This window comes from Leucopleurus acutus, assembly GCF_964270905.1.
Source record: "Leucopleurus acutus genome assembly, chromosome: 11".
In the NCBI taxonomy this organism is placed as follows: Eukaryota; Metazoa; Chordata; class Mammalia; order Artiodactyla; family Delphinidae; genus Leucopleurus; species Leucopleurus acutus.
The window spans coordinates 22,188,870-22,213,493 of record NC_139152.1 but is presented as its reverse complement, the minus strand read 5'-3'; the positions used below and the strand labels follow the sequence as shown (position 1 = coordinate 22,213,493).

The following is a 24,624-nucleotide window of genomic DNA, read 5'->3' as shown; positions in this document are numbered from 1 at the left end:
GAGATAGTTTAAATATTTTATCTATCACTTCCGAATGTTGTGTAGTCAGAGGGGTTCCTCTGCACTTCTACTTCAACATTTTCTATTTTTGACAGTTCTTAAAAGTAGAAAACTCTATTTTGAGCTCATATATTTATCCTTGTAATGTCTGTTTACTGATGTTAGTATTGAGGCACTGTGGACCATATCTGAACCTACTCTACTTGATTGGCTGTCATTTTTCTCCAGAGAACAACCCTTTTTTTGAATATTCTGCTTAAAGTACAATTTCGTCCCTTCACCATCATGCTTCCTTGCCTTTGTACACACCTGAATTTCTCATTTCCCTTCTTAAAGTTTGATATCTAGAATCAAATCTAATATTTGAGCTATGGCTCTTGTCCTCAAAGAATGAACCCACAGATTAACACACATAAAACAGTATGACAAATGTATGATTGAATATTGAACTGTTGTAGCACAGAAAAGGGAGAGGTCAGTGTGGGCCTGGCTACTTGGAGAAGGCTTCAGTGTTTTGAAAGATTGGGAGGATTTTGTTAGTGATTCAGGAATAATCACAAGAGAAGCAGAAATTCAACAGGAATAAGTGATAGGTGTTTGAAGTGGCTGGGACATTGGGAGCCTTTGAAGATTTGGGGGAAGGATGGTTCAGCAGCACAAGAGGCTAAAGGAGGGGACCAGTTAAGGGCCTCTTGCCCAAGTTCAGGTGTGAGGTTAGGTAAGCAGGAACTAGGGAAGCAGCAGTAGACATGTATACAAGTAGGTGCATTGAGAAGCCAGGAGAATGGTACATTTATAATAGATTAATATAAGGAGAAAAAGTGAGAAACTACAAAGTTACTAATTGTACACAGCCAAATAATCTACATTATACAATGAACCAACTGCCAGAGGTAGTGACAGTTTATTGTAAACAGGATGAAATATATCACAACATCAATGGAAACAGCCAGTAGCAGGCAGCATGTACTCTGGCAGGCCAATCAGATAATAATCCTTTGTTGTTTAGTAGATCTTTACAAAGGCTCTAAACACATGATGATTGGCATTGTTTTAAAACAGCTCATAATGGTCTTTGTGCCTGCTTAGACATCAGAAGACCAGATAGCATTAAAGTAAGTCTTCATTTTAGTAATCAGAAATGTTTCCGATAACATAAAAGTGTTTTTTTCCCTCAATGGTAAACTCTGTGTACTTGGGGCAATAAATGTGAATTGATGATCCATTTACTAACACTAACAAATCTCAGCGAAGCCAAAATTATCCCGTTACTGAAGTTGATCTCGTAGAAGCAGGGGGAGGACGGGTGGATTTGGTCTTCTAGTAAGCCCATTGTGTCCCTAGTACCTATGAGCTTTATTACCTAGTGTACCTTCCAGGGTTTCCCTTTATTAACTTGCCTTCCACGACATGAAAAGATTATACCATTGTTGCCGAAAGCTTGATGGCTAGGGTGTAACGAGTTGACTGTCTCAGTAGTTACTAGCGCCTCACATTCAAATATGTTGTGTTGACTTCTAAATATAGGAAGGGGAGGGATTAACTCAGGAAGCCATATCCCAGTGGGTTAAGTCGGGATTGCCCGTTATGCTCGTTCACCTCTTAAGAGTTGAGAAGCAGGCCACATGGGCATCACAGGACACAAAGTTCTCACTCGTGTTAAATATTTTGGTTGTTGTTAATTTTTCTTCACAGTGATTGTGCTTCTGTGTCTGTATATCTATATTTATTTGTCTCTGCATCTAGCTACCTACCTATATGTGGTCGCCTGCTCCTTTAAAAAGAAATTATAGTCATCTCTGATGTTTGATGTTTAAACCATCTATCTAGTTTTTACTTCAAGGACTATTTTTTTCCTTTTCGGGGTTTCTGATTGATTCTTTTTCATATCTATGCATTCTAGATTCATATCTGCCTGTTTTCACTTCATAACTTTTTGTTCTTTTAACGGGTGTGTGATATATGGGGCAGAATTAACTGGGAAGTGTCTCTGGGGGCTCACTCTGGGTTGCCTGGGCAACCAGCTGGCTGTCTGTTTGCAGGGTGAGGTGCGGTGGTGTGAGGGGCAGGGCAACATCTTCTCTCCTAAGAGGCTGTGCACTAATTTGGCTTCTCATGGGACCTAAGGCTTCTGCCCCTCAGCAGGAGCATTCTCGTTTCTGTGGGCCTCATAGCTCGTGTACCTGGTCAATTCCTACCAACAACAGGTACCTGAATCCAGACTGCCTGGTGCCCAAGACGTTTTGTGTACGTCCATTGACCCGTTACTCTCAAACTTGCCCTGTGAGAAGGTGCTACGAGGTAGGGGCACGGGTGGTTACTCAGAAGTGTAGACCCAGACTGGTGACCAGCAGAGCAGCTGTACCTCCCCGGGGGGTGATGGAAGGCTGGGGCGCACACGCCTTCTCTTCTCTGCTGGCCCTTGGCTTGTAGTTCCCCCTTTCCCAGTAGAGCTCTCCCTTATTCCCGCCGAGTGATGCTATCGGGTCATCCCGAGCTGCGGTAACCACAGAGGGGTCCACATGGGGTGAGAGATGTTGTTCCTCACTTTATCTCTATGATTATTTTGAACGTACTTATATTTCAAAGTCCTTTCAGATTATTTGATTGTTTGCGTTTCACTGGGAATGATGTAATCTCATTATTGATTTTTTTGTTGTTGTCTTTCTTAGCATTAACTTTCCTCACAGGTATTTGAATTTTAGTTTGCTGATTTATCTTCCTGAGAGAATGAATTCCTTCCTTCCTTCCCTCCCTCCCCCTTTCCTTCCCTCTTTTGCTTTTTCTCTGCTTCTCTCTCAGCACCCCTTCGCTGTCTGATGGTTTTTCTCTTACCTCCACATCTCATTACTCTTTAAAAGCAAAACCCAGTTTCCATTCTTTGCCAACCACTTCTGATCTTTTTTCTTTGATGAAGCAAACAGGTAAGGAGGCTGATCCCTCAAGAAAGATATCTTGAAAGAAAATGGTGCTTTCCCAAGTGTTAGTACTTTGATTCTGCACAGCAGGGAAATAGTTCTATATAGACTTGGTTTCTTCAGCAAAACTTCTGATTGACTCTTGGCAAAAGTAACTGGTAGAATGTCTAACCTTCACTGCTTGGTTCAGGAAGACTACATGAGTTTCAGACAGAATATTCCTACAGTATCTGACCAGTGAGGGACACTGTGATAGCTACATGGAGAACTTGTATCCATTCATTTGGGAGAGTGCTTTCTGGAATTTTCCTTTTACGGAAGTTGTTTTCTTGTCTCCACTTTCTGTTTTTGCCCTCAACCTCCTTGTATATTTATTTTACTTCTTTATATCCCATTACATATCTCTGTCCTTTATGTCTGAGCTGATGTTGCTGAAGGTGATTGCTACACATGAGTGTCAAAGTCCTTTCACAAGACATGCATCTGAAAACTAATTTTTGGCTTTGAGCCAAATGCTACTTATACACATTCTCATTCTATTTGGTTGTAATGCAAGTTCTTAAATGTAATGCTTATATCTCCTGAGTTTGTTTCTTCCAATTATTTCCAGGATAAGAATCTTTTTCCCTCTTGTCTTCTGGCCTACATTTAAAATTAATGCCGTTTTAGCATAAACTTATTATTTCCTTTCATGTTATAGAGGACAGTTACTATTTTATTCAGTTTTTCACTTTTCCATTTGTTCTCAATTTCATATAAGTTGGTAGCGTGGATTCGAACTTCCTGTATGTTTTTTTGCTCAGCGAGTGGCTTGCAAGGAAATTATAGAAGTTGATTCATTCAAATCGGAGCCACCTGTGTCATTGGGCCAGGCAGCAGCGTTTCCTTAATGATTGCTTGCTGAAGAGGGGGTCGAAGAGAAGGTGGTGCTGATTTCTTCCTCTCGCCTTCTATACATACAGCCCCCCTCTCTCAGTCACACTGGGGTGTGCTCTGAGGTGACTGTGACTAAGAATGCTTTCTTCACATGACATCAGGTAGCAGACATAGTCTGTAAGGGCTCTATTTATATCACTGTTTTCATTTCCTGCACAGTGCTTTGTTAACCTTTGCCACCCTGCTGACTAAAGGGTTGCCTATCCTTTCTAATTTCATATAATACTGGTGAGGAGCGAATTAAAAAGTATTATATAATATAAATAAAGTATTATAGAAAGTGTTATAGAAAAAAAGTACTGTACATTGCTGTGCTATAGTGGGTTCCTGTTGTACTCCTAGGAAAGCAGCTATTAGTTTACATCGAACATACCTGTCATCAGTACATTCCCTTTTTTCTGGAATATGTCTTTAAGCAAAGAGAATGAACTCCAGTGGTACATCCTTTTTTGGTTACTTATTTATCAGAGATATAGATAGTCAAAGAGATTTGGGGTATTTTCTAGGACATCTGATTAAACATCATCAAATACTCATTAAAATGGCATCAGATGAATCTGAAAATGCCATGTTTGTATTTGTCTTAGGACAAAGGAAAGGAAAACAGGTTTGGAGTAAGACTAAGAATATGCATTTACCCTCTAGAAGGGCAGGAATTTGTGCCTAGGTTGAGGGAAATCTGGAGGGGCGTTATCGGCCAGTGTTGGTGGACACAGCCTCTTCCCCGCACTGTGGATCTTGGACCAAGCCTTCAAGCAGCCTTAGGTGCCAGCCAGGGAAGCAGAAATGACCATGACCCCACGATGGTCTGAATTAGCTTTACAGACAAGGTCAGATAAGTAGATCTAGGCTGATGCTAGGGTTCCTGCATCCCCCTGGATATCATCCCGAATGGGTGGTATGTGATGTTAGTCTTAGGTGGGAGGGAGAGAAAATACCTCCTTCTCCCACGGTGAGGTTATCATTCAGTTGTCTGAAGGAGGTGCTATTTACTAGGAAGAGCTTCAACTAAATTATCATATGGTTGGTCAGTCAAGTATAAAAGACTGAGTATTAGATTTTGTGTGTGTGTTTCGGAGGGAGGTGGGAAGGGAAAAGGATGGCATTTGACATCTGAAGTTGGGAGGAGGGTGATTGGTAAATGATGCCACTGATTCAGTTAACTAGTGGATACAGGAAGAGAAGGCTGGAAATCCAGACGGTGAGCAGAATGCTTTGCAGTCTTGCTGACTTGATGACATTTGCTGGGGAAGGACACCTGTCACTTCAGTGGGATGGGGACAAAGAGAAGACATGCACTGAGATATTTTTTTAATAGATCTTTATTGGAGTATAATTGCTTCACAGTACTGTGTTAGTTTCTGTTACACAGCAAAGCGAATCAGCCATATGCATACACATGTCCCCATATCCCCTCCCTCTTTTTTTTTTTTTTAACATCTTTATTGGGGTATAATTGCTTTACAATGGTGTGTTAGTTTCTGCTTTATAACAAAGTGAATCAGTTATACATATACATATGTTCCCATATCTCTTCCCTCTTGCATCTCCCCTCCCTCTTGAGCCTCCCTCCCGTCCTCCCTATCCCACCCCTCTAGGTCATCGCAAAACACCAAGCCGATCTCCCTGTGCTATGCTGCTGCTTCCCACCAGCCAACTGTTTTACATTCGGTAGTGTGTGTATGTCGATACTACTCTCACTTCGCCTAGCTTCACCCTCCCACCCCATGTCCTCAAGACCATTTTCTATGTCTGCCTCTTTATTCCTGCCCTGCGACTAGGTTCATCAGTACCACTTTTTTTTTTTAGATTCCACATGTATGCGTTAGCATACGGTATTTGTTTTTCTCTTTGACTTACTTCACTCTGTATGACAGACTTTAGGTCCATCCACCTCACTACAAATAACTCAATTTCGTTTCTTTTTATGGCTGAGTAATATTCCATTGTATATTGTATATATGTGCCACATCTTCATCCATTCATCTGTTGATGGACATTTAGGTTGGTTCCATGTCCTGGCTATTGTAAATATGCACTGAGCTATTTTAATCACAGCTGTAGTAGATGCAGGAAGTTCTACATTGTAGGATTTGGAAAGTTCATTTTTTTTTAAAAAAAATGATTGCCCTTGTTTAAGTTAAGGAGCCAGATCCTCATTAATTTGTGCCCATGTTTAGTTCACCATATGGTTCATACAATATTATTTTCTTATATCATTTTTGCTATTGATCTAAAAGGCATTTCCATGCCTGATGCCAAATAAATTTGAGAGCAACGCTGTGTTCAGAACCACTGTTTGTTTAGGTATTCACTCTGAGTCTGTCTAGATCCATGCAACCATCTAATTTCTAGACTCTTCCCTAAATTTCTAGACCCTTCTAGACTCTCCTTGCTATGTTGTTTCTGAATGTATTGCTTTATGTTACAGTATATACTGTACAATTAAAAATCTAGCCACCTCAATAAAATCACTTAACTAAGTGGTTCCCATATTCCACTAGAGGAAATAAATTCAAGTTCTTCCAGGTGATTGGAAACAATTACAATAAAGTGCAAGTATTTTTGGAGTTCCATATTTATTCTTCATCACTGCTGTCAAAAGGATAATATGGATATTTACTATAAGCATGGCATTGTTCTCAGTGTTACACATTTTTTTTTTCCTGAGTCTGCTCAGCTCTGGGACTCTGAATAAACTATAGTTCTACATTTTACACATAACTAATATTTTGTCATTAGGATAAAGCCACGGCTTTGTAGATTTGGGCACTGATGTAGGGCCAAATTTGCATAGGATATAAAAAATATAATTAATTTCTTCCCTTTCTGGAGGAGAAGTCTCAGAACATCTTTACTTAGAGAATTTGGCGTCAACGTAAGAAAACAAAACCTCACTGTAGTTATATAGTTTACATATTTCTTAAATTCCCCCAATCTCTGTTTTGGGATCTTCCAGATGTTCTGTGGGTTAATATTTTTGTTCGGTTTAATTACATTGAATTATTTTCTGAAACTAAAGGGGGCCGTTTATTGAATTCTCCAGCATTGCCTCCTTTTGTTGACTGCTGGCAATTTTAAATTAAAATAAGTTTTCTTCATCATTCCCATACTTAGAAAGTTTAGCATTGTCTATATCCTCCCTTGGGCAGAACTAGAGAACATAACTTTTTGTAATGTAGTACATCTTCCCTGAGATTACTTTTCTTAAAACAAGACAGTTGCTTTTTTTGCAGGCCATTGTTTGAAAAATAGACTTAAATATATCTGCCAAAACTTTGCCTGTATTTCTGACTGATTTTTTTTTAAGTTGACATATGTCAGAAAGATCTCCTTTCCACCTTAGGAGCTTTGTCAGTCTTTAGACTTGGTAGCATCTTAATCCTGGCTTGGAATACAAGAGTGGTTTTCTTTAATATTTCTTCTCTTCCAGAAAAAAAATGAATATGGCCTTTTTAAATTCAGCCTTCACCTTTGTGATCAGAAAAAGGAAATTTAATTATATGTCTAGCTTTGCGATTTCTATTTCTCATCAATAAATTATTTTTGGTATCAAATAGAAACGCTGTTTGTCTCATGCTCTGACCTCCAGCCTCTTCCATCTAAACAGTTTATATTTACGTGAGCCACTTGGGCCCCTTCCCTCTTCTACACTGACCTCACTTACATATATAGTTTTACATTTTCTTCCACAACTTTTTCAGATTCACTTAGTGTTTATTGTCTTGTAGACAATATCTCCCATTCTTTTTTCTCTTTTATTTACCTGGGGTGGAGATTGGATTGCTTTCATTTCTTTCCTAGGATTTATTAACATAGGTGACACAACCCTGGAAGGAAACAGTAACAGTTTGAATACTTGCAGTGTTTTTATTCTTTAATTTTTGCAGTTCCAGTTCCATTGAGTGAAAGAGATAAGGTGGTCAGAAAATCTTGGAGAGTATCCTGTCATAGTAAAACAAAGTGAGATTTAAAGGAAATGGTAGTGAGCCATAGAATCAGATGCCAAAGACAGTTCTAGTAATTGAGTCATTGACACATAAAAGAATTTTAATACAGTAGATTATTCTTTTGAGGAATTTAGTGGAGGTAGTAATCTGAGATGCAAGACTACTTCCCAGAATGGGCGGTATCACAGAAAGTGCTTGGTTGGCCTCAACTTGGCCATATTTTCAGAGAGGTAAGAAAGAATCAGTAGAGGGTAGAAACTGTCCGTGCACAAGAAACAGAGATGAAGCAGAGAGAAGAGGCAGGGGGAGATGGAATTTAAAAATCCGTGCTTCAAAAGTTCTTTTTCTCTGAGACATAGCAGGGAAGGTAGACGGTTTTGTAGATGATACTGGACATTTTCAGATGGAGAAGAGGCAATGTCATGTAGGGGAATTTCCTTATGGTCAGTAAAATGGGAGAAGAGTTACTTGCTAAGTGGAGTTCAGATTGGGAGCCTCCGTCTTGGACAATATTTGCCTGGAGAGAAGTCACAGAGGAACACGGAGCTTACTGAGCAGTGGCGATGGTACCGCATGGGCCAAGTCACTCGCCTGCTTGAAGCCTTCCGTCAGAATTCTTTGACTAGCAAGGAAAATGTATATATTTTTCTTTCTTGGTTTGCATTAATTTTGTGATTTTTCATGGAACACAGTAGGAAAAACAGGGACAAATAAAATTTATCAATTGGCTTCACATATTTTTTACTTTTGCCTGAGCTTAGATTGGAGTCCCCTTTTACTGTGAGTCCAACACCTTCAATGTAGTCAGGACTTTCGGGTGTTTTTTAACCCACGTTGAACTTGACATTCGTCCCAAGTGCAATTTCGTACCTGTTGTAAATCAGGGAGGTGGTCGGGCCCCACTCCATCTAATGGTCCACTTTTGCAACATGCTTTGTCAGTTCTTGTCATTTTCTACACACTGTTGTGCTTTTCTTTCTACAGTGCCTTTGGCTAAGGTGACTTCTTCGCCTAACAAGTGTACCCCTGCCCTTCCACACCCCTCTCATACTTGACTAAGTAGTTTTCATCTTTCAAGACCTTAGCTTAAATTTCCCCTCCTTCATAAAGCTGTCTAAAGCTATAACTAGCCTCTGTCTCTCTCTTTGAATAGTGAATTCTGCTCAGTTCAAATCTTTATTTTCATATTTCTCCCTGTTTTCTTAGGTAAACTGTAATTTTCTTGTGGGAAGGACCGTATCTTCTATTTCTTTTATATCTATTCACCATTGCCTAGTACCAGAAATGTATTAAGTCTTAATAAATGTTCAGGTATTAAATTGTTTGTAAGTGATGTTTTATTTTCATATGGTGACTCCAATAGTTGATATTTAAAATATGTATCTCCCTGTATTTGTTTTTTTATTGTACTGCTACAGATAATGGTTGTTATAATGAAATGCTTTTGGTGTTTCAAGTCCTCTTAATAAGCTTCATTAATTTAAAATATTATTTTTAAATAAAGAAAAATTTTTTTTCATTTTCATGATTCTGTACATGGTTGGTTGGCCCCCAGTCATGACTCTTAAGGATGTCATGGTAATCTGTCAGAGAATTCTTGGGTTAAGGTGCTTTTTCCTCCCATCCCTGAAGTGTTTTAACATGTCATGTTATGATATGCTCCTTCAGTCTTCTTTTTTTTCCCTGAAGTTCATCCCTAATAATAAAATTATGCCTCCTATGCCCTGGATTTTTACTATTCCTTTTCCTATAGGCAATATAAAGTCATGATATGTCTGATACATTTAGCGTAAGGAAATAGACTGATAATGTTACTTGTAATACCCTTTCCTTTTAAACTTAATTCATTAATTATTAGTAATGTCATAGATCTTGTAATTGGTTGTTGTTGGGAAGTGGTCATTTTCATGACTCATTTAAGCCAAGGAGCTTTTTATGGGATAAAAAATACCAAGGAAACATTTAAGTTGAATAATTAATTCATCACAAAATAATTACAAGAAGTATTTCTTACAAAATAAATAAATTTATTACAAAGATATATAGGGCATAACATACATCTTTGTGTTTATTTTAGGACTCAAACATTTTAAGTCCAGTGCAAGATGGAACAAAGAAACCTCAGATTGACAGCAATAAGAGCAACAACTACCGGATTGTAAAGGAGGTCAGATGTGAAATATTTCTATATGAGTTTATACTGGCATGGCAAAGAAGTTTTGATCATTTATTATATTTAATGCTTTTCTTCTTCTTTGGAAAGATTTTGATTCGGCTAAGTAAACTCTGTATACAGAATAAAAAGTGTCGGAATCAACATCAACGATTACTGAAAAATATGGGAGCCCATTCAGTGGTGTTAGACCTGCTGCAGATACCCTATGAAAAGGTAAGTTCTTAGGTACTGTTTTCCTTTTTAAATTTTGATACAATTTCAATATAGCAAGGTTACAAAGAATCTTTTTCCTTGAACTATTTGCAGGTAAGTTGCCAACCTGATGCCCTACCACCCCTGAGCCCTTTAGTGTATATTCCCTACAAGTATAACCAAGTAACAACCTTCCAGATCGGGAAAGAGCATCCCACTCTACTGCTACCTAATCCTCACATGCCATTCACATTTCTCCCATCATCTCAATCATGTCCTGTTTGACAAAAAGATCCACTTCAGAAACAGGAGCTGTTTGGTGTTATGTGCATTTTAATCTCCTCATGCTGGAACTCTTTGACGTTGACACTTTTGAAGACAGACCAGCTATTTTGAAGACTGTCCCTTAATTTGGGTCATTTGATGTTTCCTCGTGATTCGATTCAGTTATGCATCTTTGGCAGGAACGTAACACTTAAGTTTTTCCCACCACTTCCTATCAGGCAGCATGCGATTTTGATTTGCCCCATGACCGGTGATGTTTACTTGGGTCAATTGATTAAGGTGGTGTCTGCCAGGTTTATCACTGTGAAGTACTCAGTTTCCCTTTGTAACAAATATTTTGTGGCGTGGTTCTTTGAAACTAAGTAAACATTCCATTTTTTTATCAAACTTTCAATTTATTCATTTATTTGTTTTTATCAGTATGGACTTACAGATGCTCGTCTTATTCAATAGGTTATATTTGGTTTCTAGCACTGTTTATTTTGATTGTCCCAGATTTGGCCAATGGAGCCCCTTCAGGCCAGCTGACCTGTCCTCTAACATGGTCCCATCATTGTTCGAGTAGTTCCTTGCTTTTTTGCACATTAAAATATTCCAGGCCCCCTTGCATTTTTCTTGTTCCACCTCTGGAATTAGCCATTTATTCAGGAAGCCCCAGTTCCATTTGGGGGAGAATGGTATTTGGGAGAAAAATCCTGAGAACTAAATGTACTTATTGCTGTGGAGGTTTGCCCCTCCAGGCCCTTTAAGTAGACAAATCTAGAGAATGTATGTGTGTGTGAATATAGTTACTCTCTTACTCCATCTCATCTTCCATCACCACTGCTGCCCATTCCTCCTTATGAATGCCCTCTGCACCTCACTCAGGCTCTGACCCCTCCACAAAGGTGGATGCCCTCTTCATCTCTCTTGGGCACCAATGTGCCATGCCAGGCCCCTCTCTGTGGATACCCTCCCCACTTGTACTTTTCACTTCTCATACTGGATTGCCCCCTGTCTGACTTAGTTATGTTTTAATATGTAAATTTATAAGGTGGTATAATTCAAACTAGGTTAGATAATGCAGTGAAAGAATTACTGAAAAGCAAGAAAAAGTATTAAACCTTAAAAAAGGTATTAAAAAAGATATTTTCCAAATTATTATATCTTTGATATTGTAACATGGGTATTGGACATGTGATCAAGTCCCTTTTTCTACTATTTAGTATAACTGTAGTGTTGAGTATTTTACTACTACTTTGTGTTTTGCTGTTTTATTATTAATCATATTTTTATTGAAGTATAATTCACTTATAATATTATATTAGTGTCTGGTGTGCAACAGAGTGATTTGATACATCTATACATCACAAAATGATGTGACCATACAAAGTTATTACAGTATTATTGACTATATTCCCTATGCTGTATATTACATCCCTATGACTTGTTTATTTTATAACTGAAAGTTTGTACCTCTTAATCTCCCCCACCTAGTTCACTCATTCCCCCCGACGCCGGCAACCACTAGTTTGTTCTCTGTATCTATGAGTCTGTTTCTGTTTTGTTATGTTTGTTCATTTGTTTTCTCTTTTAGATTCCACATATAAGTGAAATCATACAGTATTTGTCTCTGTATGATTTATTTCACTTAGCATAATACCCTCTAGGTCCATCCATGTTGTCACAAATGGCAAGATTCCATTCCTTTGTGGCTGAGTATTATTCCACTGTATATGTATATCACTTCTTCTTATTCCATTCATCTGTCAGTGGAGACTTAGTTTGCTTTTGTATCTTGCCTATTGTAAATAATGCTGTAGTGAACATATGGGTGTACATATCTTTTTGAATTAGTGTTTTTGTTTTCTTCAGAAAAGTACTCGAAGTGGAATTGCTGGATCATATGATAGTTCTATTTTTAATTTTTGAGGAAACGTTATATACTGTCTTCTGTAGTGGCTACACCAATTTACATTTCCGCTAACAGTGCATACGGGTTCCCTTTTCTCCACATTCTCACCAACACTTGTTATTTGTTTTTGATAATAGCCTTTCTGACAGGTGTGAGGTGATATCTCACTGTGGTTTTGATTTGCACTTCCTTGATGATTAGTGATGTTGAGCGTCTTTTCATGTGTCTGTTGGCCATCGGTATGTCTTCTTTGAAAAAATGTCTATTCAGTTCCTATGCCCATTTTTTAAATCAGGTTGTTTGTTTTTTTGATGTTCAATCATATGAGTTTTTTGGTATATTTTGTATATTAATCCCTTATTGGATATGTCATTTGCAAATGTCTTCTCCCATTCAATAGGTTGCCTTTTCGTTTTGTTGATAGTTTCCTTTGCTGTGCAAGAATTTTTTAGTTTGATTAGGTCCCACTTGTTTATTTTTGCTTTTGTTTCCCTTGCCTGAGGAGACATATCCAAAAAGTATTGCTGAGACCGATGTCAAAAAGTGTACTTCTCACATTTTCTTCTAGGAGTTTTATGGTTTCGGGTCTTAGATCTAAGTCCTTAATCCACTTTAAGTCTACTTTTGTATATGGTATGAGAAAGTAGTCCAGTTTGATTCTTTTGCATGGAGCTGTCCAGTTTTCCCAACACTGTTTATTGAAGAAGCTGCCTTTTCCCCATTGTGTATTCTTGCCTCCTTTGTCATTCCTTCCTGATGCATTTCTACCACTCTTCACCAGCCCAGAATGTCTAAATCAAGTGATTTTTACTTGCATCACCCAAAGCTTAAATAAAAGGTTGAAGAATTTTTCTACACATCACTGAAAATCACATACAATGTGGCATCCTCTCTCTCAGAGCTCATTCCTTGGTTAATTGACCGTAGTTCTTGGGTTTATCTCTGGGCTCTCTGTTCTGTTCTGTTGATATATGTGTCTGTTTTTGTGCCAGTATCATACTATTTTGATCACTGTAGCTTTGTAATATAGTTTGATATCAGGGAGCATGATATCTCCAGCTTTGTTCTTCTTTCTCAAGATCGTTTTGACTATTCAGGGTCTTTTGTGGTTCCACATAAATGTTAGAATTATTTCTGGGAAAAATGCCATTGGGGTTTGCTCATTTTTGATACCTAGATTGTTCAGGAACAAACAAAAAAAAGCATAAGATGACAGTTTCAAAGAAACACCAATTCCAGTAGAACTGGCCCTGATGTCCTTCTGTGTGGCTGGCTTTTCTGTGGGAATTGGGTGTTCCTGCGGCTAAAGTTCCTTTGATGTCTTTTCACTATCCCTGGATTACACACATAAAGGAAAATGTCAGTAGATTTTGAAATAAAAACTTCCTATTTTCAAGATAGGAATGGAGTTTTCTGGACATATTTATTAGTCTGGTTAGTTCATCCCTATTTTCAATGTGAGGAAGTGAGTCTATTAATGATCCGAGGCAGTTTATTTAGTTATAGATGGCGTAAAATATAGACTCTCAGGTTAGGAAAAAAGAAAACATTAAATGCATTGAATATAAACTATTACTCAAAACATGAGTCCATTTTGTATATCTGACACTGACCACATGACCTACCCAGAAAAATTTTAGGTTGTTTCAGTGATATTGTTAAAAGACCACTTTTAAAAAGAGACCTTTGCATTCTTTGTGAGTTTTGAGACTTAAGTTTCTTATTGAGATTCTTATTAGCAGTGAAGTACCTTATTGTAGGACTTTGGAAAATGACAGTGAATAAGGAAACAACTTAAGGGTGTGTGTGTTAAGAAAGAGGGGGACAAAGAGAGAGGGGAAAAGAGGAGGTTGGAAAGCGAAGAGAAAAAGGAAAAGAATGAGATGGAAAAAATAGACAAAGTAAGTCGCAAAAGGAGGGTGCACAGAGAGGGGAGAGGAGAGACTAGAGGTAAGGTCAGAACTATATATACAGAGAGAAATTTACAGAGTGGAGAAAAGAGGGCAAGTGAGTGGAGAGAAGAAAGAGTGGGGGCAAAGCAGGAGGACAAGGGAGTGAGAGCAGGAGAGAAGGAGCAGAAGGGGCCAGAGGAGGAGGGATAGATGCCTCCTGGAAAAGTAGAAAGGGAGGAGTTGGAGAAAGAGGGGGACAGAGATGGTGGGGAAGGAGGAGAAACAGAAAACAAAAGGAACAGGAAGATCCAGGTACATGGAAACACTGGGAAAGATGGGAAATCCAAGAGAGGGGAGGAAAGAGAGGGATTGGAGGGTGCAGGACAGAAGGGAGCAGAACCCAGGAGAATGAGGGGGCCAGAGAGAGAGGAAGGGGGGACAACGGGGGTGTGGGGACAGAGGCAGGGGAGAAGAGACAGCTTTGTACGGAGATGGGAAATTGTAGTGGACAAGCAGGAAAGTTGGGGAGAATGAGAGATGGACCGTGAAACAAAAAGGGGGAGGAAAGAGTGGAGCAGAACAGATAGGAGGAGAATTAAGAGAAGGGGAGAGACATCTACAAAATGGGGAGGGTGGATGGGACGGGGTAACCGGGAGAGGGGTAGACACAGAAAGGGGAGCATAAAATAGTGGCACGGAGGACAAAATGCATGTGCGAAAAAATATATTCTTTGATAATATTTTTGCTCCTGTGTGTTTCTCTGTGTCACGTGCTACTCTTTAACTTCTAGAATGATGAAAAGATGAATGAAGTAATGAATCTGGCCCATACATTCCTGCAGAATTTCTGTCGGGGGAATCCACAGAATCAAGTTCTCCTCCATAAACATCTGAATTTGTTCTTAACCCCTGGTGTAAGTATTTGAGTGACTTCTAGTATTTATAGTAAAGTGTCCATCTCATTCGTTTTAGCAACATTGATGGATAGAATTTTATTCATCTTCATCACCACATTTTTTAACTTGTAGGGGGTTCTCCTCCTAAAAGTGAATATCTTTTATTTCCATTAAGGAAACATTTAAAGAAACGTGAAAAATTACACAGATCTTACCTGCAGATGACAACTTCATTTATATGTACATAGTTTAATGTTAGGAAAAAGATGTGGTAGGACAAAGACTAACTCTTTGATGCCATGAGTAAGTTAAATCTGGAAAACTCAAAGGTGGGGTTAAATCTGCTCTGTAAAACATGTGTCAGCGAATTCTAAGGAACAGCTACTTTTGAATAATACATAATTAAATTAATCTCAAGAATACTGTTGCCAACTTGTTGACCTTTATAATAAGCTCCGTTTTCCAACTAAATTCCTTTGTGAGCTCAGTTTTTTTTTTTAAGTGCTGAATAATCTCAATGTACTTTGTAGAAGACTTGCACAGAAAACTCACTACAGTTTTGCATAAAATAGGAAACTAATCACAAGCTGCGCAATTGGTCTAAGTACTGTAGAATAGAAAATTGATCTTGTCAGAGTTACAAGGGCACATTCCTCTGTGTGTAGCTCCTTGAAGCAGAAACCATGCGGCACATCTTCATGAACAATTATCATCTGTGCAATGAAATTAGCGAGAGGGTTATCCAGCACTTCGTGCACTGCATTGAGACACACGGCCGCCACGTGGAGTACCTGAGGTTTCTGCAGACGATTGTCAAAGCAGATGGTAAATATGTGAAGAAATGCCAGGATATGGTGATGACCGAGGTATGTTCTCAGTTTGTATTTTATCAGCTTCACATAAACAATGTGCTCAAATATGGGTTTTCTGTTAATTTAGAGTGACAAACAATCCCCCAGCAACATAGGTTTGGAAAATAAATTAAGTACGACTACTTAAGCACAAATGTATTTTGCTTAGACCTAGGGAAGTAACGTATCATAAGTTGATGTTATAATTTTCTAGGAGTTTATTTTTTTTTGATTCTTAATGAATTTGTGTATTTTAAATAATGGGTAAAATCCTATGAAAAGTTGTAGATTATTTAGAATGAAAGTGATTACATTTTATATTTTTAAGTTTCAGTATGTACCAAAAATGGATTAAACTCTGCTTTTCAAGTGCCCTTATTACTCGGTTCCTGAAACATAGAATGGGTGTTCTTTGCTACTATTTACAGGGGGCTTTGAAGGGAATGAAACTAATGAATAGAAATTATCCATCAGTGATTCATTATATATGGAAACTTAGCTATTTAGAGTAAGTTAAACATTTGAGAAAAGCAAATGGATGAAGTACTTCATTTATTTTGCCCTTTTCATTATGTTGTTTGTCATTGAGCAAGATTTATACAGTGAATGAGTTACTCACTGGAACCAAGTGATACTTTGGAGAATACTTTGAGCCTGTTTGGGTAAATCATTGCTCTGTGACCTAATGGTTCTCTAAAGGCCTGTATGGATTAGGCAGCTTTCAAACATGGCTACAAACAAGTTATATAGTAGATTATAGTGATTTGGGGGGATTTTCATAATGATGTACCTTAAATTTGAGAGTGGGAGTAGTTTCTATATTGGTACAATGTGAGTCCCTCTTGCTCCATAGAAATGTTAAAGTTAATTCAGCTGGAAGCCTTGAATTTTTAAACATAAATTATTGTTATTAACATTTAAGGAGCATTTTAAACTTGTAAAATTTACCTCTTATCTGTATTTACATTAACATTAGCCCGTCATTGCCTAGAAATGTGAGAATTAATTTGATTTTGGAAAATCATCATGGAAAGACTTAAAATGGGAAAGCAGTGCATAGTTAAGCCAGTCCTATGGCATTTATTAGGTGAAGCATTTCTGTGTGTAAAGAAGTATTTATAATATTATGTTAATATATAAATTTTTGACCCATATACATTCACTTTCAACAAAACTTTCAGTGTAAGCCAATTAATTGTCTTATCAATTCAAATAAAATAGAGAGAAAAATTACATAATCTGTGTTCTCCACCAGAATATTTCACATTGGCGTCAGAAAATTGGTGCTGTAATAGACAACAAGAATTGAGGCCTGCGCAGCTCCTGACCTGTCTGTGGTTTGGGGTTGCTATCTGCCTCATAAAGCAAAGTAGAGGGTTTGTCTTCTGGGAAGACAAAAGTCTTCTCTGCCAAAACCTCTTACATAGTTGGCCTTGGCACCTTCCAGGAATTGGAGGGCAGGGATTGAGACCTCTTGAGTCTGGGTTTTCAGTTGAGGTAGAGAGAGAAGACAGTGGTTATGAAGTCTGGAGTGGGGTGTAGTACCTCCAGAACTCATCACTGTTAACTCAGCCTGGGCTTCACGACAGTCAAAGTGGATTCCTCAATAAAATAATAATACAGTTTCCCCCCCAAAATAGACAAGGCATTATGGTGATTGAGCAATAAAATTACCACCTGCTGGAATTCTCCACTGAAGTTATATAAACAAAAGAGGGAGGAAAATTTATGTCCTAAAAGCCCCTACATATTCATTCTTTGTCTCTCTCTCTCTTTTTCAAAAGTTGTCTTTTTCTCTTCATTTCTCCCATCTCTGCTTTTACCTCCATTCTCTACCGACATCCATGACATGTGGAATCTCCAAATTCTCGTGGAGTTGCATTTGGTTCAGTGTACTTGCTTACTTATTCTGTCACTATTGAAGGAGATGGGGATATTTTATTCTATAGTAAAATTAGACTTACGAGATTTCTCATGCTTGGCAATGGAGTCTGCCATTTGAAGTAGAAGGAAGTAACTTCATTGGAATATTTTGCAGGTTTAATTTCAGTGGGTGACTCACTGAACAGTTTACTGTCATCTGTGTCCTTAATTCTTGCCCCTCTCCATCTCTCCCATGTCTCTCCGACTGGTTTTGATAACATTCATAACTAATCACTTGACACATGCCTAGAATCCTTTTTACCATCCTGCCTTGGTGTAGTTCTGCATTTGCAGTGTTATCTATATTTTTACAAAGAGATGCACGTATTTCCAGATAGACCAAGCCTTTGGAAATAACTGCAAGGATGAACATTTGGACTGCTATGTTGACTCTCTTGTTATCATTTCAGTTGATAAATGGGGGTGAAGATGTGCTGGTATTTTACAATGATAGAGCATCATTTCCCATCCTTCTCCATATGATGTGTTCAGAGAGGGACCGAGGGGATGAGAGTGGCCCCTTAGCCTACCACATCACCCTTGTGGAGTTGCTGGCAGCATGCACAGAGGGGAAAAATGTCTACACTGAAATCAAGTGCAATTCCCTTCTGCCCCTGGACGACATAGTGAGGGTGGTGACCCATGACGACTGCATCCCTGAGGTAAGCCTGGCAAAAGCTTAGTGGTTATAGAATTGTTAGTAATTTTTAATAAGTGCCAGAAGTCCTCCTACTATTATTTATAATGAGATAATGTATTTAGTGAAGGAATTGTACTTAGCTATACAATTAGGAACATTTAAAAGAGCATAAAAAGTTTACTCTTTTGTTCTACAAGGAACTATGAAAGAGGATAAACCTTTTTAAAGTATAGCCTCTATTAGTTTACTAGAAGCTACTATAGGAATTTCTAGGTATGGCATTGTGATCAAACGGAAAAATTGACTTGTAACCTCTAGTATGTTCCTGAGCATAAAACAGATGCTTCATAAATAATTCACAGTCATCAGTAGGCGAGGCTAGGATGGTACTGCAGGATCACTATCAGATTCTCTAGGTTTTCCTTTGCTTTATGGAGTAGATGCATTCTTGGAAATATGGACACATTTTGCTTTATTCACACATCATCTTTTACCCTCCGTTCTTGTTTGGCATGACGGCGGGGAAGAAACTCATTAGAAACTGGTTGTCTGCCAACAAGATTAACGAGGCTTCCAGGGACGTGCATTGCAATAATGTTTTTCTTTTCTACCATTGTGGTGTATTGTTGCAAAGTTTATAAACATGTGATACACTAAATCCAAACATTTTAAATCACAGTAGCTTAAAAAGGCATCCGGTTAGGTTAACTTCCCTACTTCCAAATAGTCCTACACAGTGATGGACTTGAAAGTATATTTTTATGAAAATTTGTGGAATTGTTGATACCTCATACCAAGGGTACTTCATGACTTGATTGGTTTGAAATAAGATGGCAAAGAAAGGAAGCATAGTGTAGTGATTAAATCCGTGGGTTCTGTCTTTATTTGAGGTCCTGATTCTGGCCATGCAGTTCTCTCGGACATAGCACTCTAACCTCTTATATTCACCTACTTCACCCCTCTTCATCCTTCAGATCTTGATTCAAGCATTACTTCTTTAAGGAAGACCCTCCTGGCTTCCCATAGTAGAGTCTATAAGAGCCTATAATTTGAAATTTGATATTTGAATTTTATTAGTTAAAAATATCTGTAGCCTTCACATTCTTTACCAAGATTATAAGCTAAATGAGAGTAACACCTGGGTCTGTTTGTAGTCACCATTATATTGTCTGAACCTGAACCTACATTTAATAAGTATGTTCTGAATGAATGAACGAATGGTTTAAAGAATGAGTCAGAATCTTGGATCCATTACTTTCTAGCTGTGTGACTGATTCCAACAGGGTACTTAACCTTCTAATCTTCAATTTACACAATTTTGAAGCGAAATAATTATAGTATGTACCTGATAGGATTGGTGGAGGATTAAATTAAGATACTACATACAGACTGCTGAAGGTGTTTGGCATGTAGCAAGCACTGAATGCATATTAACTGCTGTCAAGATGATTATGATATGCACCAAATGGCTCTGATGTCTCCGTGACACAGGCACCCTGCCATTGAAGATTTGCTTCAGACCTCAGTCAGGCAGAGATAAGTACTAAGGGCATGAAAGCTGGCCCTGTATTCCTTATGGTTCTAACTCGGATTCTGTGAACCCTCTGAAATTGTTTACATGATTTTTTTATGTGTGTGCATTTTTCTGGGGAAATTTATAGCATTCATCACATTCTTATACAGAGAGAGAGAGGAGAGAAAAGAAGAGATGAGAAAAGAGAAGAACGGGAAAGAAAAGGAAAAACAAAAACTATTGCCCTATGCACTTTAGAAATGGTATATGTTGGTGAGACTCATGCCAGTCTTTTATGAGGAACTTTGCTAAATCTGGAAAGGAACTTTACTACATCTTAAAATAATTCAATTTTTTTTTTTTTTTTGGTAAGCTGTGAGCCTGCTTCTTCTCAGAAATAGTAATTTAAATGCTTTTGAATGGCAACAAAGTATTATTTAGTCAACATACTGAAGCATTGTATTAGATCTCTTGTGGTTGCAAGTGACAGAAACCCAATTTAAACTAGTTTAAATTTTAAAAGGGAATTTTATTGGCTCTTGTATTGGGGAATTTGAAGAATAGTTGTTCATATGATTCAAGAGGTTCAAACAATGTCAGAATTCCTTCTATCTCTTGTTACCTTTTCTTTTGTGGTTTTGCCTCATTCTCTTTATCTGAGCATAATTTTCCTCCACACACCTGGAGAAGATGGGTCTTGGAGTCCAGGTTGACCTTGTTCCATTTTGACAATGAGAGAGGGGGAAAGAGAGCGAGAGAGAGAACGAGAGAATATGAATGAATGAATGACAGAGACAGAGAAGGGGAGGGGAGGTGGGGAGGTGGGGAGGTGAGGGGGAGAGGAGGGAAGAGAGGGAGGCAGAGAGGGAAGGAGAGTACTTTTGACTCCTAGTGTCTGAAATATGTTAGACTTGGTTTACATGAAGTTCACATTCTCACACCAATCACTGGGCCCAGGGGAATGGAATACTAGGTCATGTGTTTACCCTGGGTCAGGGGGTGGAGTGTTTTAGTAAAAGAAAGGAGATGGGAATGCTCTCTGGGTACACCCAAAGTATACTATGATTTACTATAGGAAATAACACAGTTTCACATAACCATTCATAATAGATATTTGAAGATGAAGGATAAGGAAAAAACGCACTCTCTTTTCTATTTGAAACTTGCGCAGGTTAAAATTGCTTATGTGAATTTTGTTAATCACTGTTACGTTGACACTGAAGTGGAAATGAAAGAAATCTACACAAGTAACCACATTTGGAAATTATTTGAGAGCTTCTTGGTGGATATGGCAAGGGTAAGTCACGCGTTGACCGTTAAATACTACTTCCTGTTTAGTAAGGTCATTGATATATATTTTGACTAAACAGTATCAAGCATCTGGATGAAAACTTAGAATTAAACCGACTATGTTTAGATGTCATCTGTTACATTCAAAAAGTCGTGACTGAGTTTCATAAGACTGTGAGATTCAATGAGTTAATGTACTCAAAATGCCAGTACCGTGTATATGGCAGCAAGGTGTTCATTTTCACTTTTACAACTGACCGTATTGGCCTCTTAGTAAATGGAATTTTAGTAGCCTTTTTACATCGGTTAGAGATGATATTTGGCAGAGGTCAATTTGTATTCGACCTTGTATCATGAATGCAATTATAAACCAGAGATGGAAGAGATCTCACGAGGTCTTGGATACTGCTTTCGGGCAGGTAGGTACTTGCAGACTATTTAGGACCCAGCACTGCCCACTGTTGCCTCTTCCACATTTTCTTTGGGAGTGTGCTCCAGTAATTGAATCATCTGCTGCTTTCACGCATGTCAGTCAGAATACAGTCTGCTTTTTACTTTGAGTCCATTTTCTCATGTTTGGCTTTTTGGGGGGTTGGGGAGGACACATGGAGCTGGCTGGCATTTTCCAGATACTGTCTAGCATATGTTTTTGCTCTGTTAATATTGAGTACATGAATGAACGAAGAAAGGAAGGAAGGAATCTTTGATAGATAGCACTTAATTTGAGTTAGTATATCTTAGCCCCTTTTTGCCTGCCGAATGATAATGTCCAGGGTGTATTATTTTAGTTATTTTGTGGGGGGACGATCTTCTCCAGTTTTCCCATTAAAATTATGGGACATAATGTTCAAATATGAGTTTCACTAATAGAAGATAGTGTATAGCTAACTCCTTAGACTTATATGACTTATGGTGGCCTGTCCCAGTCCTTTGGCTTCCTACATTCCTGAGTGCTGGTCGTTTACAGGGGCCCCACTTAGATGTATTGGAGGAGAGGGTTAGTGAAGTCCACATGGATGGATGCCGATTGCTATCCGTTAGCTCACTGCCTTCCTACAATTCTTTCTGGAAGGAAGGAAGGCTAAAGGGATATAATAAAACATTAGCTGTAGATCCAGACATCCAAGAGCAATCTTAGATAATAGAATAAATCACATATTCCAGTCCAGGAACTCTTTTATTTAGTCACGGCTTGCAGGTGGAATGTACTTATTTTGCCTTTGGTATGGGGTAGTATGAGTGAGCTCTGCTGTGTTCACGCATGTGTGAAGCAAGGCAATCCTTCCTGTTTCACCTCATTTCTGTAGACCTTAAAAGCCACTCGCTACCTTCCTCAGGTAGACCTGCACCTGTGGAGGAGTCATCCTGTTTTACACAGGACTTACATACCACTCATATTTACCCCTGTGACCTGTGAAAGCCCTTGTAAGTGACTGGCCACAAGTATCTCCAGAGACCTTGGAGTAAAGGATGGTTTATATGCTGATGGCTGAGCTTTAAAACTGCACGTGCAGGAAGACATTAAAGAGATTACAGACTGATTTGCAGAGTTGCACAGTGCTATGGACTAAAGATAAGCTTGAAAAGACCAAGGTCACATTGTAGGCATCATGATCTGCAAAGCTGAAAGGATTTTTATTTTTAAACCAAAGAAGGCTTGATGATAACTGTCATTGATTATGCTACCTTGGAAACAGTCTTTCCATTGATGTGTTTATTCATAAGGCTAAAGGGTATATATTCTTTTTTTTTAAAGTATGCATGTAGGGAGGATTTTTATTTTATCTATTCAATATTTAAATAGACATAGTGTTATTAGTATATAAAGGCCTTAAGGGAATTTCAAGTTTTCTTGGTCTATTCAATCATTATGTCTAACCACAACAGCTTAACTATACTGCAGAAGCATTTTTTTCTTTCCTTCTTGTTTCCCTCTGATTTATATTTTAAAGCAGCAACTCTCTTATCCCCTCACCGAGAATGACAAGGACTCACCCTTCCTACTTCAGGGAAGGGGCAGGAAACCTGACTTTTCAATATTTGGGATTTGTCTTTCTCCCCGTGAAGACAGATTAAGGAGCCAACACACACTTTCAAATTCAAATACGAAAAAAATATGGTTAAAAAAGTGGAGTGTGGCCTTTGAGGTGAATTTTCAGTTCAGTAGAACAGTAGCTCTCAAACTTTAGTGAGCAGCAGAATTATCTGCAGGATTTGTTAGAACACATGTTGCTGGGCCCCACTCCCATAGTTTCTGATTCAGTAGATGTGAGACTTGGCATTTTTAACAAGTTTTCAGGTGATGCTGAAGCTGCTGGTCCAGCGACCACACTTTGAGAATCACTGCAGTAGAGCAAGGTAGTCAGCAGTAGGCATTTTAGAGTCATCAGCCAGACCAGAGTTCAAGTGTAGGTTCTGTCTCTTACTAGCTCAGTTATCCTGGGCAAGGTACTTAGCCCTCTGACCCTGAGTTTCCTTATTTGTCAAATACATACAATAATAACACATTCCTGGGCTTCCCTGGTGGCGCAGTGGTTCAGAGTCCGCCTGACGATGCAGGGGACGCGGGTTCGTGCCCCGGTCCGGGAAGATCCCACATGCCGCGGAGCGGCTAGGCCCGTGAGCCATGGCCGCTGAGCCTGCGCGTCCGGAGCCTGTGTTTCGCAGCGGGAGGGGCCGCAGCGGTGAGAGGCCCGCGTACCGCTAAAAAAAAAAAAAAAAGTAAATAACACATTCCTTATGGCGTTACTGGGAGGCTTCAGTGAGATAATACGTATAGAGCTCTTAGCACATGCTCGGCACTTAGAGAGTTGGTGCCATCACCCATTTTATCCCTGTCATGGTTAACATCGCTGGTATTACAAGGTTATATGTAGCCTTTAAAGCAATTTCAAGTAGCTTCCCCAAGACCCGATAACAATGTTGAGGATAACCTAAAGGAGGCCCATCTTACGCAGGCAAGAGCCAGAAACCATGTTCGTGAAGCTGGACACACACAATAGTGACTTGATGTAGAGATGGACTAAATTCAGATATTACAACAAAGTTATGAAATCCTGGAGCAACTTATTTACATCAGTGAGACATGGTGAAGATAATCTGGAGGAAAGGTATTTGGTAAATTGGACCTAAAGAATCGTAGGATCTTAGGGTTGAAAGAGACTGGCAGTCCTACCGTTCACAGTTTCTAGCACCTGCCTGTATATTTCCATTTATAATGATCTCATTACTTTTTTGTGAGACAACTGATTTCATTACTGCGCAACTT

The 24,624-nt window shown here is 38.7% G+C and overlaps 1 protein-coding gene across 1 annotated transcript in view; it reads left to right on the top strand.

Moving 5' to 3' along the window:
- ITPR2 (inositol 1,4,5-trisphosphate receptor type 2) overlaps positions 1-24,624 on the top strand; it is a 526,257-nt gene that overhangs the window by 236,679 nt on the left and 264,954 nt on the right. The window contains exons 27-32 of the mRNA XM_082849662.1: positions 9,882-9,971; positions 10,068-10,193; positions 15,035-15,157; positions 15,805-16,005; positions 18,324-18,575; positions 21,238-21,363. Coding sequence (XP_082705788.1) covers positions 9,882-9,971; positions 10,068-10,193; positions 15,035-15,157; positions 15,805-16,005; positions 18,324-18,575; positions 21,238-21,363 — 918 coding nt within the window. The remainder of the gene's footprint in view (positions 1-9,881; positions 9,972-10,067; positions 10,194-15,034; positions 15,158-15,804; positions 16,006-18,323; positions 18,576-21,237; positions 21,364-24,624) is intronic.